Source organism: Epinephelus lanceolatus, chromosome 18 (genome assembly GCF_041903045.1).
Source record: "Epinephelus lanceolatus isolate andai-2023 chromosome 18, ASM4190304v1, whole genome shotgun sequence".
NCBI lineage: Eukaryota > Metazoa > Chordata > Actinopteri > Perciformes > Serranidae > Epinephelus > Epinephelus lanceolatus.
In genome coordinates this window covers 5,216,566-5,235,610 of record NC_135751.1, presented here as the reverse complement: position 1 = coordinate 5,235,610, position 19,045 = coordinate 5,216,566, and the positions used below count along the sequence as shown (strand labels likewise).

The following is a 19,045-nucleotide window of genomic DNA, read 5'->3' as shown; positions in this document are numbered from 1 at the left end:
CCTCGATAGCATCGTTAATGTGGTCTGTAGGATCTGTAGCGGTCGCCATTGTTGCTATCCTCACCAGTTACCCACCGGCGTACAGCTTGACATCAGCGTGGTGCTGATTGGCTAATCGCTAGACCCCCGGCGTTCATTGGTCCGTCCATCGTTTGGATGAGATAAATCGCAAATTCATTGAAGTATGCCAGACCAGAGATGCAAGCCTACTCAGTTGAGTGGGCGGGGTCTATGGTCTGGAACCAGGCTACCAATCTGTTGCTAAAACCCTCATGGCAGGAAAAGATGGCAAAATGTGACAGCCCTCTATCCATCAAAGACTGCAAAAAGGAGAAAATACTGCACATGACAAGGGATCTAGCCTCATTTCCTCGCACCAGTTGACTAAACTCCACCCTACCTGATGATGTAGGCCACCGCAGTGTGGTTGTCGGTCCTCACTAACACATGCTTTCCCTGTGACCAGGGCCTGAAGTGTTGGAGGACCAGGAACACCGCCTGTGGCTTGGTGTGTCGGATCTGTTTGAGGCCACACACCGTGTACTGCGCTGTGATGTAGAAGGTCACTCATCCCAGTGGTGTTCCCTGCAACAGGTGTTGTGGGGACTGCCAGGGAACTCAGGTTGTCCTGCACTGAGGGGAGAACGGTAACTAAGCGCTGCTCGTGCTTCTCGGCATCCAAGCTAAGGCAGGCGACACGTGCAGTAGCTCCAACAGCACCACCGGGTGGGCTGCTAACACAAAGCCAAGCACCTGCACGACAGTTGATGCCATCACTATAACACCAAGCCACGGTTTGCAAACTACTTGCCACAGGGCCGTCCATCTGTGTCCCGATAGGGTGGCCCACAGGCTATTTGCATCGAGCACAACCCTGAGATTCTCCATCTGTTGGTGTGGTAGAGGGCTGCTCTTTTTCCAGTTGTGATCCCCAACTTGGTCAGGTGTAAGATCAACTGGGCTGTGTGGAACATAGCAAGTTCCTTGGATTTGGCCATGATGATGAGGTTGTTGAGATAAAAGAAGACCCTCATATTGTTGCATTTTCTCTCATTCAGTATTGCCTTAAATTGTTATAAAGCATATTTTTCACTTTAATTTGTTTGGTAATGTGTTTCTAATGCTTAACAATTAGGAAATAGACACCAAGTTTGCCAAAAGAGTAAAAAAAAAAAAAAACAGATTTTAGGTAGCCGCCATCTGTGAAATATGCATATTATGGGTCCTGATGCATCCAGTCATACAAATAAGCATTTCCATGGTCAAAAACCATAAATTTGTAGCTGATCCTGTTCAAAAGTTATAGCCAGAACAGTTTTCGGGTGACAGCCATATTGGATTTTGCCATCATGATCATCAGAATGCCAATCTGTGATGCCCCGATATGCAGAAGTCTTGTACATATATTAAGCCATATATGTACTGAATTTGGTGCTTTTATCACAAAAAAATTCTTTTCGGCAAGCATATGTACTTGTTGCCGTCCTCCATGTGTTTTTGTTGTTCTTCTGTGCTGGTATTTGCTCCCTGAATGTTTGAAGCTGTATCTGATTCAATAGTTGAGTGTCAGTAGTAATTAGCAAGTGATCAAAATCTTGTCTCTCTCAGGTCTGGAGGACTTGCATTTGGATGAGCGCATCATGCAGTTTTTGTCAATTGTCAACACCATGTTCACTAAGATCAACCAGCAGGAGCAGCCTCACTTCCACGCCCGCCACTACTCTGTCACCCCCCTTGGAACCCGATCAGGACTCATCCAGTGGGTGGACGGAGCCACGCCCCTCTTTGGCCTCTACAAGCGTTGGCAGCAGAGGGAGGCTGTGCTGCAGGCCCAGAAGGTAACGTTCTGCTCTGTACTGCATTGAGAAGAATTAAGTAAACACACACAACATCAGGTGAGCATTGCACCAGGACATCTTCCTGCAACCTTTCCTGTTGCAACCCCCAAATTAGGCCCATTGGCATTAAAATATAATTCATCAGAGCTAAATGAGTGAGGTATTTTTGGTTTGTTTTTTGTCTGGACCAGGCCCAGGACTCTTTCCAGCAGCAACCAGTGCCTCCTGTACCCCGCCCCAGTGAGCTCTACTACAGCCGCATCGGGCCAGCTCTGAAGGCAGTGGGTCTCAGTCTGGATGTGACTCGACGAGACTGGCCTCTCAGTGTTATGAAGGAGGTGCTGAAAGAGTTAATGGAGGCTACGCCCTCCAATCTGCTGGCTAAGGAGCTGTGGTGTTCTTGTACCACACCCAGCGAGTGGTGGAGGGTCACTCAGGTAACCATGGCTTTTAGTATTTTGAAAATCATGAGATGTGATTAATGCATTTTCCTTTAGTGTTTTTTTTTGACCATGAAAATATCTTTATAATTAATTTGTCATTTTTTAAAAATGTCAGTATGGGCTTGTACAAGTGTCCACTATCTATGTTCTCTTTGCTTACAATTCCTGTTCTTCTGTGCTGCAGTCCTACGCAAGATCAACTGCTGTCATGTCAATGGTAGGATACATCATCGGCCTCGGCGACCGCCACCTTGACAATGTGCTGATTGACATGACCACTGGAGAGGTGGTGCACATTGATTACAACGTATGCTTTGAAAAAGGTCAGTTTCAACTGGTTTGCTTCTAATGAGAATAACATTCAGAACCACTTAATGTCAAATGTGTAGCCTCCATCTTGTCTTATGAACTACTGTCTCATTTGTGTCTGTTGATTGAATTACTGTGTTTAATATACATTGCTAAAATGTGTTGTGCAGCATGTCACAAAATTGGTCGTGGGCAAACTGAGTGGTAATAAAATGAGAGAGGAAGACAGAGATGGAGTGCTGAATACATTTTTTAAGTTGCTCTGGTTTCCCTTGTTGTCTGTGTCACCAGGGAAGAGCCTGCGGGTGCCAGAGAAAGTCCCATTCAGGATGACCCACAACATTGAGACTGCTCTGGGAGTCACTGGGGTGGAAGGCATCTTTAGGCTGTCCTGTGAACAGGTTACTGTCATATCACACACAGCTCACTCTGTTGGACTCGATTTTGAATGTACACAGTCTCAATTGTTGAGATATTTCTGTGACAAACTGTGTGTGTGTGTGTGTGTGTGTGTGTTAAATAGTTAAGGTATAAAAAATCTTGTGTAAAAGCTTTATTCAAAATATCAAGTTGGATGTGTAATGAAATCAGAGATAGACAGCATGTGTGTGTGAAAGACATCACTGAGCAAGGCAAAGGAAAGAAAATAGTTATTTTGTAGTTGTTTATAGATTTGTAAATCTGTTCAAGGTATTACCTTAAGACAAATAGTGTGTGGGACCTAAGCTTTATCTCTAATAAAACAGTTTGTCATCTCTTGCAGGCAGTTGCTGCTCTACTGAATAAGTGCTGATGTCAGATGTGTAATTTCAGGTGGTTCAGATGATGCGTCGGGGCAGAGAGACCCTGCTGACCCTGCTGGAGGCCTTTGTTTATGATCCCCTGGTGGACTGGACTGCTGGGGGGGAGGTGGGCTTTGCTGGTGCAGTGTACGGAGGAGGAGGCCAACAGGCTGACAGCAAGCAGAGCAAGAGGGAGATGGAGAGAGACATCACACGCTCTCTCTTCTCCTCCAGGGTGGCTGAGATCAAGGTGAGGTCATGACAGGAGTAGACTGCTGGGTCCATCACAGTCTCTGCAGAGTATATGCCAGTGTGAACAATAAATGTTTTGGTTTTCTCTAATTGTCTAAATGATGTTTCAGAAGTTTCTTCAAGAATGAAATTCAGCTCTCAATAAATGCTCAATTTTTCAGGGCATTATTGGAGGCAGGTAGGCTGCAGGGTGTAGACTGCAGCAGGGTGTAGACTTGTAGGTTAGGGCAAGGTTAAACCCTTGGGAATTAATTCTCAAGCTTCTTTAATAACAGAGAGGATGTATGCAAGTACTGCACTGAACTGATCCAGAAGCAAAGCACTTGAGGATTCTGAGTGTAACTGTAGAATTGCGTGTGTGCAGGTGAACTGGTTTAAGAATCGTGACGAGATGCTGGCAGTGCTGCCACAAGTGGAAGAGGCTGTGGAGGAGTACTTGGTCCTGCAGGAGCTGCTCTGTCAGGGGGAGAAACTACAAGCCAAACTTCAAGAGGAGATGACTTTCCTGGAGGGGGCAGAGAACCATCCGGATCATCTTATCCTCACTCTGGAGCAGAGGTCTGACATAGCACAGCACTCATTTATTCCAGTTCCATTTTAAATGAATCTTTCACACTGAGAAGTAATTTTCCATTCAGCTCCAGATTTCTATCTTTACATGCAGGGAGCATTATATAGATATTAAGTAGCATGGCATTCTTAATGCTAATTATCCAACCCTTCTGGTCACAGGTACTCTGAACACACCCAGCTGCAGTCACGGCAGCGGACTGTGCAGGAGGCCATTCAGAGCAAGCTGGCTGACTTGGACCAGTGGATCTCCCAATACCAGGCAGCATTCTCCAACCTGGAGGCCACGCAGCTGGCCAGTCTGCTGCAGGACATCAGCAGCCCCATAGATCTCGGTTGGTCCCACCAGAAATGACGCAAGCAGGACCAATTGGTTAAAAATAAGCAGTCAACAAAAATAGTTAAATTTTGTTGCATGTCTTTGGATTTTACATAAAACACTGTCCCTCAGTCTTCAGCCAAGTTCAAGGGTATGATGTATTTAATTAGCTAGCTACCAATGGATGTTGAGAAGGTTTATTGAGGATTAAACACGTTTTAATGTAAACGACAACTGACAACATTTGACAGAAGTATTCATATTCTTCAAGAGAGTCACTGCAGGTGGAAACATAGTGTTTCTCATGCATTGGTCAATTTTGCTTCATCAACATGTCTTTAACACTAGCAGAAAGACAGTTTTCAAGATACACATTTAGGTGTTATTTTAGTTCATATTTCTGTTCTGAAAATGTGTGGAAAAAGAGCATAGTTCATTAGATTGTGCCTTAATTGCACATTTAAACTTTAAAATTCAGCAAACTTTTAAAATACATATATTTTAAATTTATGTAATAACCGGGGGGAAAGTTAAAAAAGTTTTGTAAATCTGAATACATTTTTTGACAATTTAAAAATGCACAAAATATTTTTTTTGTCATTCTAGTTTATATTCTGAAGATTTTCATAGGGAGGTTTGTTTATCTGTTATTCATAGCCAGACTTAGATGACATTTTATTCCTTAAAACATAATGGCTTTTGAGATTATTTTCCTATTTATGGAGTGATGAAAAAAGAGAGCCAAAATTCACTCTGTAAAACTTTTGACTCTTACATGTCAACAAAAGGAGATAAGAGTTTTGAACCTGGCTTTATCCAGTGTTCATATTCCCGCTCTGGAAATGCACAGAAAATAGAGCGTGTTTGCCTTATTTGCATATTTAAAGCTTAAACTTCAGAAAATGTTTAATGTAAAAATAACTGCCTTAATGTAAGCAATCAATTGGGAAAGTTCCATGCTGATATGTCTAAGTTATCACCAGTTTTACACCTGTAGTTCTTCCCATGTATGTCGCCTTTCTGCCAGAAAACAATCAGGCGAATTGTAATTCAAAGGCTGTTGGTTCCTAGGCCTAATTTAATGTCTATAAAGGCTTGTGGTAAAACATCTGTTGTTAAAATACCATGTGGAGTGTTTGATTTTAGTTTCCTTACATCGTTTTCTTGGTTGTCCATCTCTCCCAGGTCCTCCTAGCTATGTGCCAGCTACAGCCTTCCTACAGAATGCAGGCCAGGCCCACCTGATCAGCCAGTGTGAGAGCCTGGAGGCAGAGGTGAGCTCCTTGCTGCAGCAGCGCCGCGGGGCCCTTCGCGGCTGCCTGGAGCAGCTGCACAGCTACGCTACAGTGGCTTTGCTGTATCCACGGGCCACCCTGCTGCTCCATCGGGCCCACCAGTGGAAGGCTTGGTTGGAGGAACTGCTGAGAGACATGACAGTGGAGCACTGCCAGCACATCTACAGACAGTAAGCAACTATTGCAGACTTTCCATAATGGTATTATACAAAATATCAGGATGCCTTTTATCATTTATATTCCTTATTGGTTGGAAGGTGTGCTCAACATGAGATGATTGTACAAATCTGAATCAGGGGTGGTTGTAGAGTTATTGCTGCTGTGGGACTTAACCCTAAAATCTTTGAATCTGCCTGCAGTCATGATTCAAGTCAATAGGTATTGCGGCACTATGTGTTATATTGAAAAATTATCATTTGCCATTATTTGCAGTAATAAAATATTTTTAATATTTGCCATATTGCCATTCTGTTTCTATGCATTGGTTTAAGGTGAGGTACCTCATGGAGCTATAAAGCTAAGTGCACTCAGTAGAGTGCAGAGCTCTGCTTGGTAGCTGCCGAGTTGATCTTGGCTGATCTAGACAACATTTGTTATTCCAGCAGACATACTGCAGCCCATTTCAGGAGCATCCCAGAAGCTTATAAGAATATGTGCCTCATCTATTTTTGACAGAACTGCAGCGCTTGCACAGAGCAATGCGCATCGGTTTCTCCTGTAAACAGGCACTGTATGTTAAACAAAGATACAATGAAACAATAAGGAAATATGTATTTTTAATTACTAAAACACAGGCACAAATCTTTGATCCATGTTGTTCACATCTGAACCGTAAAGGGATAGTTCGACATTTTGGCAAATTCGCCTTATTGCCGTAATCCCTATAGTCATATGAGTAGGTACATTACCTTTAATTGTCAGTGCGTGCTGTTCTGAGATCGGTGGGGCAGAGCTGCCTGCTGAAACGGTACAGGTCCCTCTCTCCCTCAAAACTAATCAAATACACCATCAAATGACTCCAATACACTCTTGTGGACAACTTGTAGCTTACACATTCACCACGCTATGAAATAATAATGTAATATTACGAGACAGAGTTGTTTTGAAGCCAAATGCACAGCCGGAACTACATTCCAGACATACGGTACTTGCTGGGCGGAGTGATTTCAAACAGCATATGTTTAGTGCAGTTACTCCCATCATCAAAACAACAAGTTTGTTGAGAAGAAGCCAGAATATACAGAGGAAGAGTTACAGGTTTTGGAAGAAGAGAGAGCAAGAAGAGAGGTTTAGGCTGCCGAGCAACCAGGGGCTGAGGGGAGACCCAGAGCCGGTGGTGTAAATGTGGGGCTTACTGGCCACTTTATTAGGTACACCTGTGCAATATAAATATAGAGTATGCCTCAAAATAATCACCGCACTCATAAATCACCACAACAACATAAAATGTTCCCTAGCAGTCTGTTTATTCCCAACAATGAGAAGTAATGCCAGTCACTTCACTATATGCTCTGGGCAAGCACTTATCCATGACATAACCACAACAACATTTGTATTTTAGCCATAACGTTATTTACCATGCTAGGGTTGTAGGCTAATGTTTAAGGATAGACCGATACATCGGCTGGCCGATATATCGGGCCGATATTTGAGTTTTTTACTTGTATCGGCATCGGCCAATACGGGCGTGGGTTCGCGGATTTATTTTTCCCTGGCACTTTTTTTCATTTGAATGTATGTGGTTAAGTTGAACAAAGCTGTTGAATCCTACTGTGTACAGTAGTTGTTGTTTTATTTATGCTTCAGCTTAAATATTTGTTTATTTTATAAAGACATTACTGGAAGATTTAAGAGCACTGAACTCTTTTTTTTCTTTGAATGTATAATAATGATAATAATAATAATAATAATAATAATATTCTACCCGTTCTACCTCAACTTTCCATCTTGTTTTAGTATTTTTTACTGTTCAATAAATGTTTTTTATTTTAAACTTGAGACCTGTAATATTTGTTATGATTGTATCATTTTTTTTTTTTTTATGTAAATTGAGGGAGCAAAAGCAGTATCGGCCCCAAATATCGGCTCAAGAAAATCGGCAGTCCATAATCGGTCATCGGCTAAGGGTGATGGAAAAAAATCGGTATCGGCATTGGCCCTAAAAAATCCATATTGGTCTATCCCTACTAATGTTACTCAACATTGAGGTAAAGTTAAAGCAGAGAGATTGCTGAGCAAAATACACAACAATCACTTACACGTCTGCTCGTTTTGTGATGCCGACAGATGGTATGACAGTGTCTCTCAAGAAAGGAGTTTGAACCATTCCTGAGCTTCTGCGCTCCATCCTTTCACTGTAGTCCTCCGGTAAAAAATGGCAGGAGCAAAGAAACATTTTCCTGACCATTTCCACAGGCGTGTTGGGGTCGATGTCCAGCACAAATAGCCATTGTATCATCCTGTCCGTATTACTGGTTGAAACTACGTGAAACTTCACTTTGCTCCATGTCTTCGGCTTGTTACTGCAACCTTTTACAATGCATGTGTAAACCATGATTTACAAAAACACTTGTAAACTTTCCTCAAACCTTCTGCTGCGTCCAGCTGACGATACCGCAAATGGCTACAAGCAATAACAACGGCACTGTGTCAGCTGCGCACTGTGTCACTCCGCCCAATGGTTTACTCAAGAAAGTAGTTCCGAGTATTTGCTTCATGTGTCGTAATGTTACTTAATTATACATTATTATTTCATAGCGTGGGGAATGCACAAGCCATGTGTTTTCCACTAGAGTGTTTTGGAGTCATTTGGTGGTGTATTTGATTAGTTTTGAGGGAGAGAGGGGGCTGTACCGTTCACCTCCATTTCAGCGGGCAGCTCTGCCCCACCGATCTCAGAACAGCACACGCTGACAATTAAAGGTAATGTACCTACTCATATGACTATAGGGATTACGGCAATAGGCGAATTTGCCAAAATGTTGAACTATCCCTTTAAGCGGTATTACGTTAGCCTGAAGGCTTCAGCACAGCAAAGTAGGATATATCAACAATAAACACAATTAAAATAGACCAAACCACTTAAAGCATTTTTCAACCTGTAACCCATTTCCCCACCTAAATCTGTCTGACTGACTGATGTGAACAACAAGTTTTGAAATTGGTCCAGTATTGAGGGAGCCACAGCAAAGGCCAAAATGTAGCCTGCAACAGATGGTAAGGCTTGTTGTTTTTAGCTGAGGCGACTTCTGGAAAACTTGTGGCCCTTACCAGCAGGTTAAGAGGAATGAAGAGTAAGCACTTAGTGATAGTATAAAACAGTCAAGTTTTTCGCAATTCTGAATCACTGCAAGCACGAGAGATCCTTGAGCATATAGTCATAAATGTGCACAAAAAATAATAGGCATATGGGTCCAGTAGCATTTGAGGTTAGCTGCAGACAGACAGATACACACATGCACACGTGACTTAGTGCATGATGTTCTCCAGGCTTATGCCTCAACATAACAGCATTCTCTGTCCAGGTTTGAACAAATATTCCAGCCACTCTGTCTGAATGAGAACTACTATCAGGTCAGGTGTTCTGCAGCAGGTTGGACTCAGCAGGAAATCTAGAGCAGTGACTGCTGAGGATAATCCACAGTCTGTGGTTGCACTCTCCTGTACTTTATCATTCCCACAGTTAAGCTTTATGTCACCCTCCATTTACAGGTATGAGGTACTGTTTGCCCCCCAGCCTCCTGCTGCCTCCTGCCAGTTCCTGTCCAGTGTGGAGTTGGCTCTGCAGCACCAAGTGGCTGAAACCAACGAGCGGGTGATGCACCAAGCGGAGCGACTCAAGGCTGAGGGCACAACTGCAGTAGCCTGCGAGGAGCAGCTGCAGGAGATTGAACACTGCATTACAGTCTTCCTTCGGGAGAACGGAGAGCTGGGCTCCCTCAGCCTGGCTGGAATCATCACTTCTGCCCTGTGCACACTTTGCAGGTTAAACACAAAGCTTTCATTCCATCTGTCACTGTGCTGGTTGTCCTCTCAGACTAATGGAAAATGCAGTTAGTGTTACAATACATAAGTGGCTGCGTTATGTATTTATGAACACCTTTAAATATCACAAGTACATCAAATCCAATGTATTCTTATAGAAATGTGGTGCTTCTAGAAAGTAGAACTGAAAGATAAAAGTTGCAGGTGAAAAGGATGAAGTCACGGTGTGTTTTTTTCCCAGGCGGAACCTGGTGATGGAGGGAGCAGCAGCCAGTGCTGGAGAGCAGCTGGTTGACCTGGTATCTCGGGATGGGGCGTGGTTCCTGGAGGAGCTCTGCAGTATGATTGGAAATGTCAGTGCCCTTGCAACACTGCTACAGCGCTGCCCACTCCTGCCCCATGACCTGGATCTGCCTGCACCTTCAGCAACCACCCAGGCTGTGTACCTGGCCAACGCTGTGTACACCTGCCTGCAGGTAGGTGCATCCTCAAAACACAATGAAATTAAGTAGTTACAACTAGAAGCAGTCCGTTCTCTTTATGGAAATGAGAGGCTTCTTACAATTTTCTGTCATGTTTTTGGTTTTAGGGGTATGAAAATATGGCTGTTAGAGCAAGACATTCTACTGTAACCAAAGATAAAAGAATTATGAACACTGCTTTGTCTCCATGTTCACTGCAGGAATTGAACACCAACTTCCGTCAGATCATCTTTCCAGAGGCTCTGCGCTGCATGGTGAAAGGAGAGCCCACCCTGGAGTCCATGTTGGCAGAGCTGGAGCAGCTGGTGGAGCAGAGCTCTGATGGCCTCGGCCTGCAGGGTTTGGTCGACAGCCTGCAGGCTACCACAGGCCTGGACCATGATGGGCACAACCACTGCCTTCACATCACCAGGTAAGTAGTTGTGCATTGATATCTACTTGTCATGAATTTGATCAGAAACAGCATTGGCTAAAGTGATTGCAGCCTGCAGATGTTTAAAATTCCAAAGCATATCTGTTGTATAAAAACTGTCTTTTGTGCTCAGGATGCTGCGTGCTCAGTACTCAGAGCTGATCCAGCCTCGCAGCATGGACGGATCGAGCCAGGACACACCGAAGATGTCTGCTGGTCAAATGTTGTTGGTGGCCTTTGATGGCATGTTCACCCAGCTAGAGACTGCCTTTGGACAGCTCACAGAGAAGGTAGCTCCCAAGTTTCTTTCTTCTGTATGTTATTTAATATATTTTGGTATTTCTGGTGCCTTTTAGGTATTAGATTTTCCATCCTCTTGGATCCAATCTAGATTTTGATGTAGGCCCTCATTCTTTGTAAAAACACAAGACAAGTCTACATAAAGTCTGTTAGCCTGTTAGGCTGTATTAACTGGCACTGAATTAATTAACTGGATCGCTGTAACAACAGGATGCATTGATTTTATTGTAAATGTGAAAAACACACACAAGGTTGTTCAGCCTCGTTGCATTGCCTCTGGGACAATGAAGTATTCATTTCAATCCTTTTTAATAGTGCTGCACGATTAATCTAATCGCAGTCGCAATCGCGATGTGAGGCTGTGCGATTACGTAACCGCATAAAAGGCTGCAATTTGCGATTTAATGTAGGCTAAATAAATGTTAACGTGTGTGTCTGTGAACGTGACTGCCTCTCCTGTAGTGTGTGGAGTTTGTTGACATCACGCCCACAAGCTATCCTGGTGCATGCAGCCGGCGTGCAGCAGTGACCACCACAGACGCTGAAGAAGAGCATGAGCTCGACTATGAACAGGCTGAGTTGGTGGCGAAAAAAACGTCTGTTACATGGAGATACTTTGGATTCAGGTATCGCGACGTTGAACAGAAAGACGTGCTGTTTAAGTGTAAAAAAAGTTAAAGTCGCCACGTCCCGCGGCAACACGACCAAACTATATCAGCACTCGAGACGGGACGTGGCGACTTCAACTTTTAAACTTTTACACAGCACGTCTTTCTGTCCAACGTCGCCGTGCCTGAAAGACGTGCTGTGTAAAAGTTTAAAAGTTAAAGTCGCCACGTCCCGCGGCAACACCACCAATCTATAACAACACTTGAGACAGCACAGCACAGGGAAAAGTAGGAAGAGTGCATGTGAGAAAAAGCCGAGCCGTGTAACGTGAAAGACAAAGAGACAACTGAAAGCTGCCAGAGCCTCATAACACAACATCCAAGCACAGTTAAGCAAACATTTGTAAGTGTCACAGGGAAATCATGGACTCCATAACAAATGAAAAATTGAGCAATTTTGCTCTGTTTCGGCCCACTTGACATGCTGCTGTGTTGTGCTATGGCGCTGGAATTTGTCATTTACGTGACAACACCTGAACGCAACATATGCTCACTCCGCTGTGTGTACAGTTCCGTGCTGCGCTGCTGTGTGAGCAGCGTGTTTGACTGTGCTCAGTCTGTTGATGGTCATTGACTCACTGTCTGTCCATAACAATAACTGTCAGGTCAGGGCCCCCCTGATATAATGTAGGGGAAACACTGAATCAAGCAAAAAGACTCATGATGCCATTTATTTATTACAGTTTATTGTAATTATATTGTAATCGCAAATCGCGATATTGTCCACCATAATCGCAATCGCACATTTTTCCCAAATCGTGCAGCACTACTTTTTAAACAGATTGTAGTTTTTTTTTTTTTTACACAATTGTATGTCATTTTCACCTGATGCAACAAAACAAAACATATTGTGTTAAGTATATTAGGTATGCTCTATTTTGAATATTTTTACTGCTTTACCTTGCCATCAGACAGAAACTTTGAACAGGGAGCCAAACCTGTTATATCACTCTAAAAGCCAGACTCCACTGAGAAAAGCAATGATTGAACATCGCTGAACACAGGAGCTGCTGGTCTTCTGCTTTTTGTCTTATTGTGTGTATTTGCCATTTAAAGGGTTTGTTCAGATTCACCAAAGTCACACAATAACAGAAAGAAACATGTTTTGCTGCTTCCCCTGTCCACACGGTACATTGCTCAGCTTCATTGTTGGCACTGCTGCTGCTTTCCGAAACTGGGGGCGTGCTAACAGACTGTATGAAATACACTGATATGAATAAGTACTTCATGTGACCCCACCTAAAAAAATCCAAACTGTCCCTTTATTGCCAATGTAGTCATCATGTAGTCATCATTAGTTTTTACTTGAACTTTTCAAGGACTCAAATGATTCTGTGAAATGAGATTTTCAGAGACTTGACAGTGTTGGCCTCTAAGAGAACTTGGTACAGTGGAGGTGTGGTAGAAAATACTGCTGGCACAGGGTGGGTATGGTCTCAAACTGGCCCATGCAGACCTCTAGCACAAAGGGAAGCATTGAGTGATTTATCATTGATCGGCTTTTCCTTGAGCTATCAGTCAGCATAATTTTTTTCAGCATGACTTCTTTGTTGAGTAAAAGTTTGTTATGGTTACCAATATAAAAATGTCCACTCTCTCTCACCCTGTTTTCCTCCTCTCAGCTGAGTTCTCTGGAGGTGCCACTGGCCTGGAGGAAGGTGGATGTTCTGAGGGAGGCTCGGGCCACACAGCTGCACTTCTTTGACAGCCTGAATCAGCGGCAGCTCATGGAAGAGGTCTTCTTCCTCAAGAGACTGCAGACCATCAGGGATTTCTTCAGGCTGTGTGCCTCCTTCGCTCAGACTCTGTCTGGTAAGAGCTTTTCACTGACACTGAATCTGCTCTTCCAGACTAACTCGAACTGCACAGGCCGAGAAAATGAAACTTGGTTAATTACATAAAGGCTTTGCTGTTTAACAATGGAAACTGCAATCATATTTACAGTCACTTACCATCAATGTTTGAACTTGGCTAGCCAGCTTTTCAGCGTGATATCTGATGTGTGTGCCAAATCTTGTGTGTTCAGGGACCTGTCCCCCAGCTGAGGACCTGTTACCTACAAATGGACCAGTTGGTTTGGGGAAGCCGCTGTACCGGCGGCCCAGCGCAACAGGGTCAGGTGTGGCAGTGGTCAGTGAGGAGCAGATGACCCGCCCCATCAAGGCCTTCACAGCAGAGTTTGTCCGGCAGATGCTCATGGGTCTGCCCAGCCAAGCACTCGGTCTCGCCCTCTGCAGCACCCTGTCTGCTCTGGGTCTAGACGTTGTTGCCCAGGTGGAGGCAAAAGATTTTGGAGCTGAGAGCAAGGTATGGCAATCATGTGTGTCTTTGACTGTGTCTGTGTATGTGTCTACTAAATTACAGTGTTTTAATTTTACATCTTCGTGACAGTTAGATTTTGGTGAACAACTAGTGATACTGAGAAGGATATGACTGTGTTCTGTCATGTCCCTCTTTTTTATTTACACTGTAAATCAGTTTCAGAAAATTTAAATAGTTGCTATGTAGTTAATGGTATTGTTTAATTACAGACAGCTGTCAGCCACAGTGATGTCATGTTAAGATGACAAGAGATTTTCCCAGCAGTGAAAATAAAACTGTGCGCAAGGGATTTGGTCTTTACAGCTTAGTGATTTCTGAATTCAGTCCCTCGTGGCTTTACACAGCGGATTTATTAGGTTTCCTGAAACATGAAAATGTCCTGCTCAGTTAGATTCAGAATTGTGCTGTAATACTGCCTGAAGGTAGTGATGTCCAAATGAAGCTTCATGAACCACCAGTTGTATTTGCTGAACACACTAGATAGTGCTCTTGGTGTAATGAAAAAGCCTCAAGGGATGGCAATGCAGTTTGGTTTCAACCCTTTGTTGAACAAAGAGTGCCAGAGTGGACCCAAAAAATAAAGAAAATGGTTCATGAAGCTTTATTTGGCCATTGCTAGTTGAAACCAAACTGCAATGCCATCCCTTAAGCCTTTTTTATAACACCAAGAGCGTCATCTAGTGGGTTCAGCAAATACAACTGGTGGTTCATGTAGTTTCATTTGGACATCACTACCTGAAGGATCTCTGTGTGCCGTTTCAATCTCCACATCACAGAGATAAGAACATATCTGTAGGGATACTAATTGTTGATCAGTGAAATGAGCAAACATCTGCTGCAATCCCATTCCGCAGACCAGGCTCAATGCTTATGTTTATTTTAAGGGGCATTCAAAAATAAGTGTTATAGTTGCTTTTTTAAAGAAATAACATGAATTAATCTCTTTTTTTTAACATAGCGTGCATTACAGTAGTTACAACCTGAAAATGAGATAACTCAATTTGTCCTTAATGACCTTTTCTACATAGCAGCAGAAGATATCAAAAGTATCAGTTGTAAATAAGAGTAGCCTACTGGCTTTGACGCCTTATTTTCCAAAGATACTAGCTCCAAATACTGAAGGTCCTTATTCAAAACTAAAGTTTGTCGCTTCATTTATTTATATGATATAAATACAATTTTAAAAATTAGCAGGTGGTTTTATCAGAAACCCCTCGCTCTGTTGGGACCATAAAAACATACAGTTTTACACAATGACTACGTTTACATGCACAAAATATTCCAGTTTTTGCCCTTGTTCCGAAAAAGAAAATATTTCTTTAAGCTAATGAAAATGAATATTCCAGGAATACTCTCATTTACATGCAGCCATGCATACTTTGATTAATGTACCCTAACATCAAAAAATGTCAAAATGTCAACTGTGCCTTTTTACCTCTTTGCGTCAAAAATAAATATTTTTTTCAGTTTCCCAGTGATGGCTGACATCTCTGACTGTTAAGACACATCCTTCTTCTTTCATTCCTTCAACCACATCATGAAAATATTTGTGCATATCCAAAACCTGTTGATATCGAATAATATTAATGTAGATGTGTTTCTCTTCCAACCAGAAATATGGGCTTCTCTTTTGGACGTGAATCTCTACACCAGTTTCTGTACAAAGCACAGAGCTGACCACAAACCTAAAAAATGCTATATTCAGAAAGAGGTTGAACCAAAGAGAAAATGCTGTTTACATGATGTACATCAAATTCCAAATATTGTTATGTCCAGAATAATAATTGGAGAATATTAGTGTGCATGTGAATGTAGTCAGTCATGTTTCTTCTACCTCTTAAGCAAAACTGAAGTTGCTATCTGAATGTTATTCACACTGACCTTTGCTAATAAGCATGTCCAAACTACCGATGGCTGGTCTTTGGGATTTTATCAGTACTGTTATATTTATCAACACTCCTTATCAGTCCGGTACTTTATTGATACTCTTATTAGTACTTTTTCATTACTGAAATCAATAATGTTTTGAGAAGCAAATAATGAACAAAAAAAGGATATGAATTATTTATATTTTAAGTCACTGTTATTGGCCTTTTAGTCTCAGAGGTTTTACTGCACTGATGAAATTAATTTAAACAGGTTCTAACAAATTTGGAAACAGTTCCGATTCAGGTTTCTGTAGGCACTCTAGGAACTTATTTTGCGCTGGTACCCAAATCATTTTTTTCACAATCGCACACTGCAACTCTCCTCATATATGCCAGAGAAATGTGCACCCTGCAGAGCTCTGTACAGGGGTCACCGCTTTTTCACTTCTATACTGAAAATATGATAAACTAACCTACCCTATATAAATAAATAATAAATAGAGACTCTGTTACTGTTTGTGTACTAAATGTGTACAAAAACATCCCAACATATCTGTCAGTATCTGACCAGTACCTTATCTTGACCTACTCCACTGTGTGTCCTGGCTCTGAAGGTATCTCTTGATGAGCTTTGTAAGAAGGCAGTGGAGCAGGGCCTAGCGTCAGGTCGGGTCTCCCAGCTGCTGCTGAACAGAGCCACAGTGCTGGCCTCCTCCTATGACACAGCCTGGAAGAAAGTGGACCTGCTAAGGAGGTTAGATGCCAACCTAGAGGCTGCTAAGGCCAGCCTGCAGAGGAGCCAGCTGCACATCGCCATGTTTCAGGTACAGACAGAACAGTTTGTAGATGCTTCCAGTAATCCTACACATAATGTGTGATTGGAGTGGTTCTGCAGATAACCAGCACTCTCAAAAAACACCTTTTATGCTTAAACGTACCACTTGAAGGCTTTGGATTTTTGTTTATTTAACATTTGCGTGTGAGCGGCTCATGTTAACACTAAAGGCAACATGGCTCAATTGTGAGCGACACTTGCAAGTTGGGGTTACAGGCCAGAGAATCAGTGGTGGCTGTTCCAGGTCTAACACAGTGTGTGTGTCCTTCCAGTGGCAACATGAGGATGTTCTGGGCCCCAATAATCAGCCTCTGAGTGTCAGCATTCCTCCTCGCTCTGTCATCCTCAGCAACATGAAGAAGAAGCTGTACAAGCTGAGTCAAGATGAGGGATCCATTGTTGCCATTCAGGTCAGTATTACATTTTATCAGGCCCACTCGTTACCAGTGGCCGTATCTGCAAGCAAATAATTTTCACTTATCACCATACTTTGTTTTGCAGAGACTTTCATTTTTGTTGTACCCTTTGCTGCTTAATGTTTAAAAACTACAAAAGTAATATATTGCTTTGTTTTTTATGTGAGCTCATGTATTTACCAAGGTACAGCCACTGCTTACTCCCTCATGATCAGTTCCTGTCCATCCTCAGTCTCTGCCATCCATGTATGGCAGTGGTGTTGTTGACTGAGCTTTATTTCCAACTGCAGTAAAAAGCCCTTTTGAGCCTTAGCTTCAGAAATACTTGTAGCACCGCTACCGACCAACACTGCTTGTACTCTGTATACTTGTTGTGACGATGGCTCAAACTTTATATTTTCTCTCTGTCTCTGACACACACATTCACACAGCATGTGGCTTATGAACCTCAATGATACATCTTACTTAGTAGAGGGGATGTTAGCATTGGGATGCACACCAATTATCATGCACACAGTCCACATGTCTTGAGAAAGTTTCCAGTTCATCATTTTCTTCGCCTAAAAGTTGTTGTATCTGAGAGGAAAAAAAAAAAAAAAATCCTGTTGTTTCATTGTGCTGTGATACACAAGTATGACTGTACGATGACAATAAAGATTTATCTTATCTGGTTTTGTCCTCAGGAGAAGCTGGTGTCGCTGGAGGCTAGCATTGAGCAGCGCCTAAAATGGGCTGGTGGAGCCAACCCAGCCCTGGCTCCCGTTCTGCAGGACTTTGAGATGACCATCAGGGAGAGACGCGCCATGGTGGCAAGAGAAAACCAGCGTACCAGCCAGGTATCTCCACTGCCATGGTCATGATTAAGGGTCCATTTTCTTACCAGCCCCAGCATTTGATATATGACTAGAATTACATAAACTTCAAGTTTCCTTGCTGTTTTTTTTTTTTTTTTCAGGTCACCTTCTTGTGCTCTACCATCCTGAACTTCGAAGGCCTTCGTACCCGATCCCCCGAGGCCCTCAACATGGATGCAGCACTGTTTGAGCTGTTGAAGCGCTGCCAGCAAACCTGTTCCTATGCTGCCCAGTTTAGCAGCACTGTGTCTCCACTGGAGCTCCAACTGCTGCACAGACTGGTAGGTTTGACCTCTGATTTACATATATGATACATAATCTCTAATCCTGTCAAAAATGGGAGGCAGTTACCTGACAGCATTTTAGTATTAATCAGATGATTCATTAAGGTCTTCATAAAAGTTCTGTCTTTGGATGATCCATTAATTTCAATACTTCATGCTCTGCTTCCTACTGCAACTCTGAAAATGTTATAAAAGCATCAAAGAAACTCTTAACCCTAGTTAAGACCTGTGTGCGCACACCACAAGATTTCTCCACCGAGCCCTCGCCGACAGAGCCCCAGATAACGCGGTGACGTCACCAAACTAAGTTTTTTAACTTGGGAGATGACACGTCATAAAGGCATGGATATTCTTCCCAGTGTTGAATCATATCTGCCTCCAGGGCCTGGGTCCAAACACAACGCGCTCCCTGTGATCCTGTGGACGCCGCCGTTGTTGTTGCTTGCCAGCTTGTCAGTGTTGCCAGACCTTGGGAGAGAAACAAGCAACCAGGGCTATGGAAACAAGCCCAAAAGAAGCGACGGATATAGAGGAAGCCCAAGCCCAAATAAGCAACTCCACTTTAGAAACAAACCCAAAAAACCGCAACCCGCGACAACCAATATTTGTAAGCGACTTTACAAAAAACAACCCAAAGTTGTGGCTAATAAGTGGACCTGGCAACCCTGCGGCTTGTCCTCCTCACATTTCTGTCCGTCCTCCTGTGTGCTGACGTGGGACTAGGGTGACCAGATGAGAATGGGTGAAATTCGGGACGGGACATGTCAGCTTCATTAAAAGCATAGCACATTAAGAGCATAGCAATAGTTGTA

General features: G+C 43.0%; 1 protein-coding gene across 1 annotated transcript in view; it reads left to right on the top strand.

Moving 5' to 3' along the window:
* The window catches only part of smg1 (SMG1 nonsense mediated mRNA decay associated PI3K related kinase), a 95,538-nt gene that overhangs the window by 70,651 nt on the left and 5,842 nt on the right, over positions 1–19,045 (top strand). The window contains exons 41-58 of the mRNA XM_033645855.2: positions 1,609–1,838; positions 2,030–2,275; positions 2,466–2,604; positions 2,882–2,991; positions 3,404–3,622; positions 3,989–4,182; positions 4,357–4,529; positions 5,699–5,978; positions 9,520–9,792; positions 10,034–10,268; positions 10,475–10,686; positions 10,820–10,976; positions 13,277–13,466; positions 13,681–13,961; positions 16,459–16,668; positions 16,952–17,089; positions 17,779–17,931; positions 18,051–18,230. Coding sequence (XP_033501746.1) covers positions 1,609–1,838; positions 2,030–2,275; positions 2,466–2,604; positions 2,882–2,991; positions 3,404–3,622; positions 3,989–4,182; positions 4,357–4,529; positions 5,699–5,978; positions 9,520–9,792; positions 10,034–10,268; positions 10,475–10,686; positions 10,820–10,976; positions 13,277–13,466; positions 13,681–13,961; positions 16,459–16,668; positions 16,952–17,089; positions 17,779–17,931; positions 18,051–18,230 — 3,620 coding nt within the window. The remainder of the gene's footprint in view (positions 1–1,608; positions 1,839–2,029; positions 2,276–2,465; positions 2,605–2,881; positions 2,992–3,403; positions 3,623–3,988; positions 4,183–4,356; positions 4,530–5,698; positions 5,979–9,519; positions 9,793–10,033; positions 10,269–10,474; positions 10,687–10,819; positions 10,977–13,276; positions 13,467–13,680; positions 13,962–16,458; positions 16,669–16,951; positions 17,090–17,778; positions 17,932–18,050; positions 18,231–19,045) is intronic.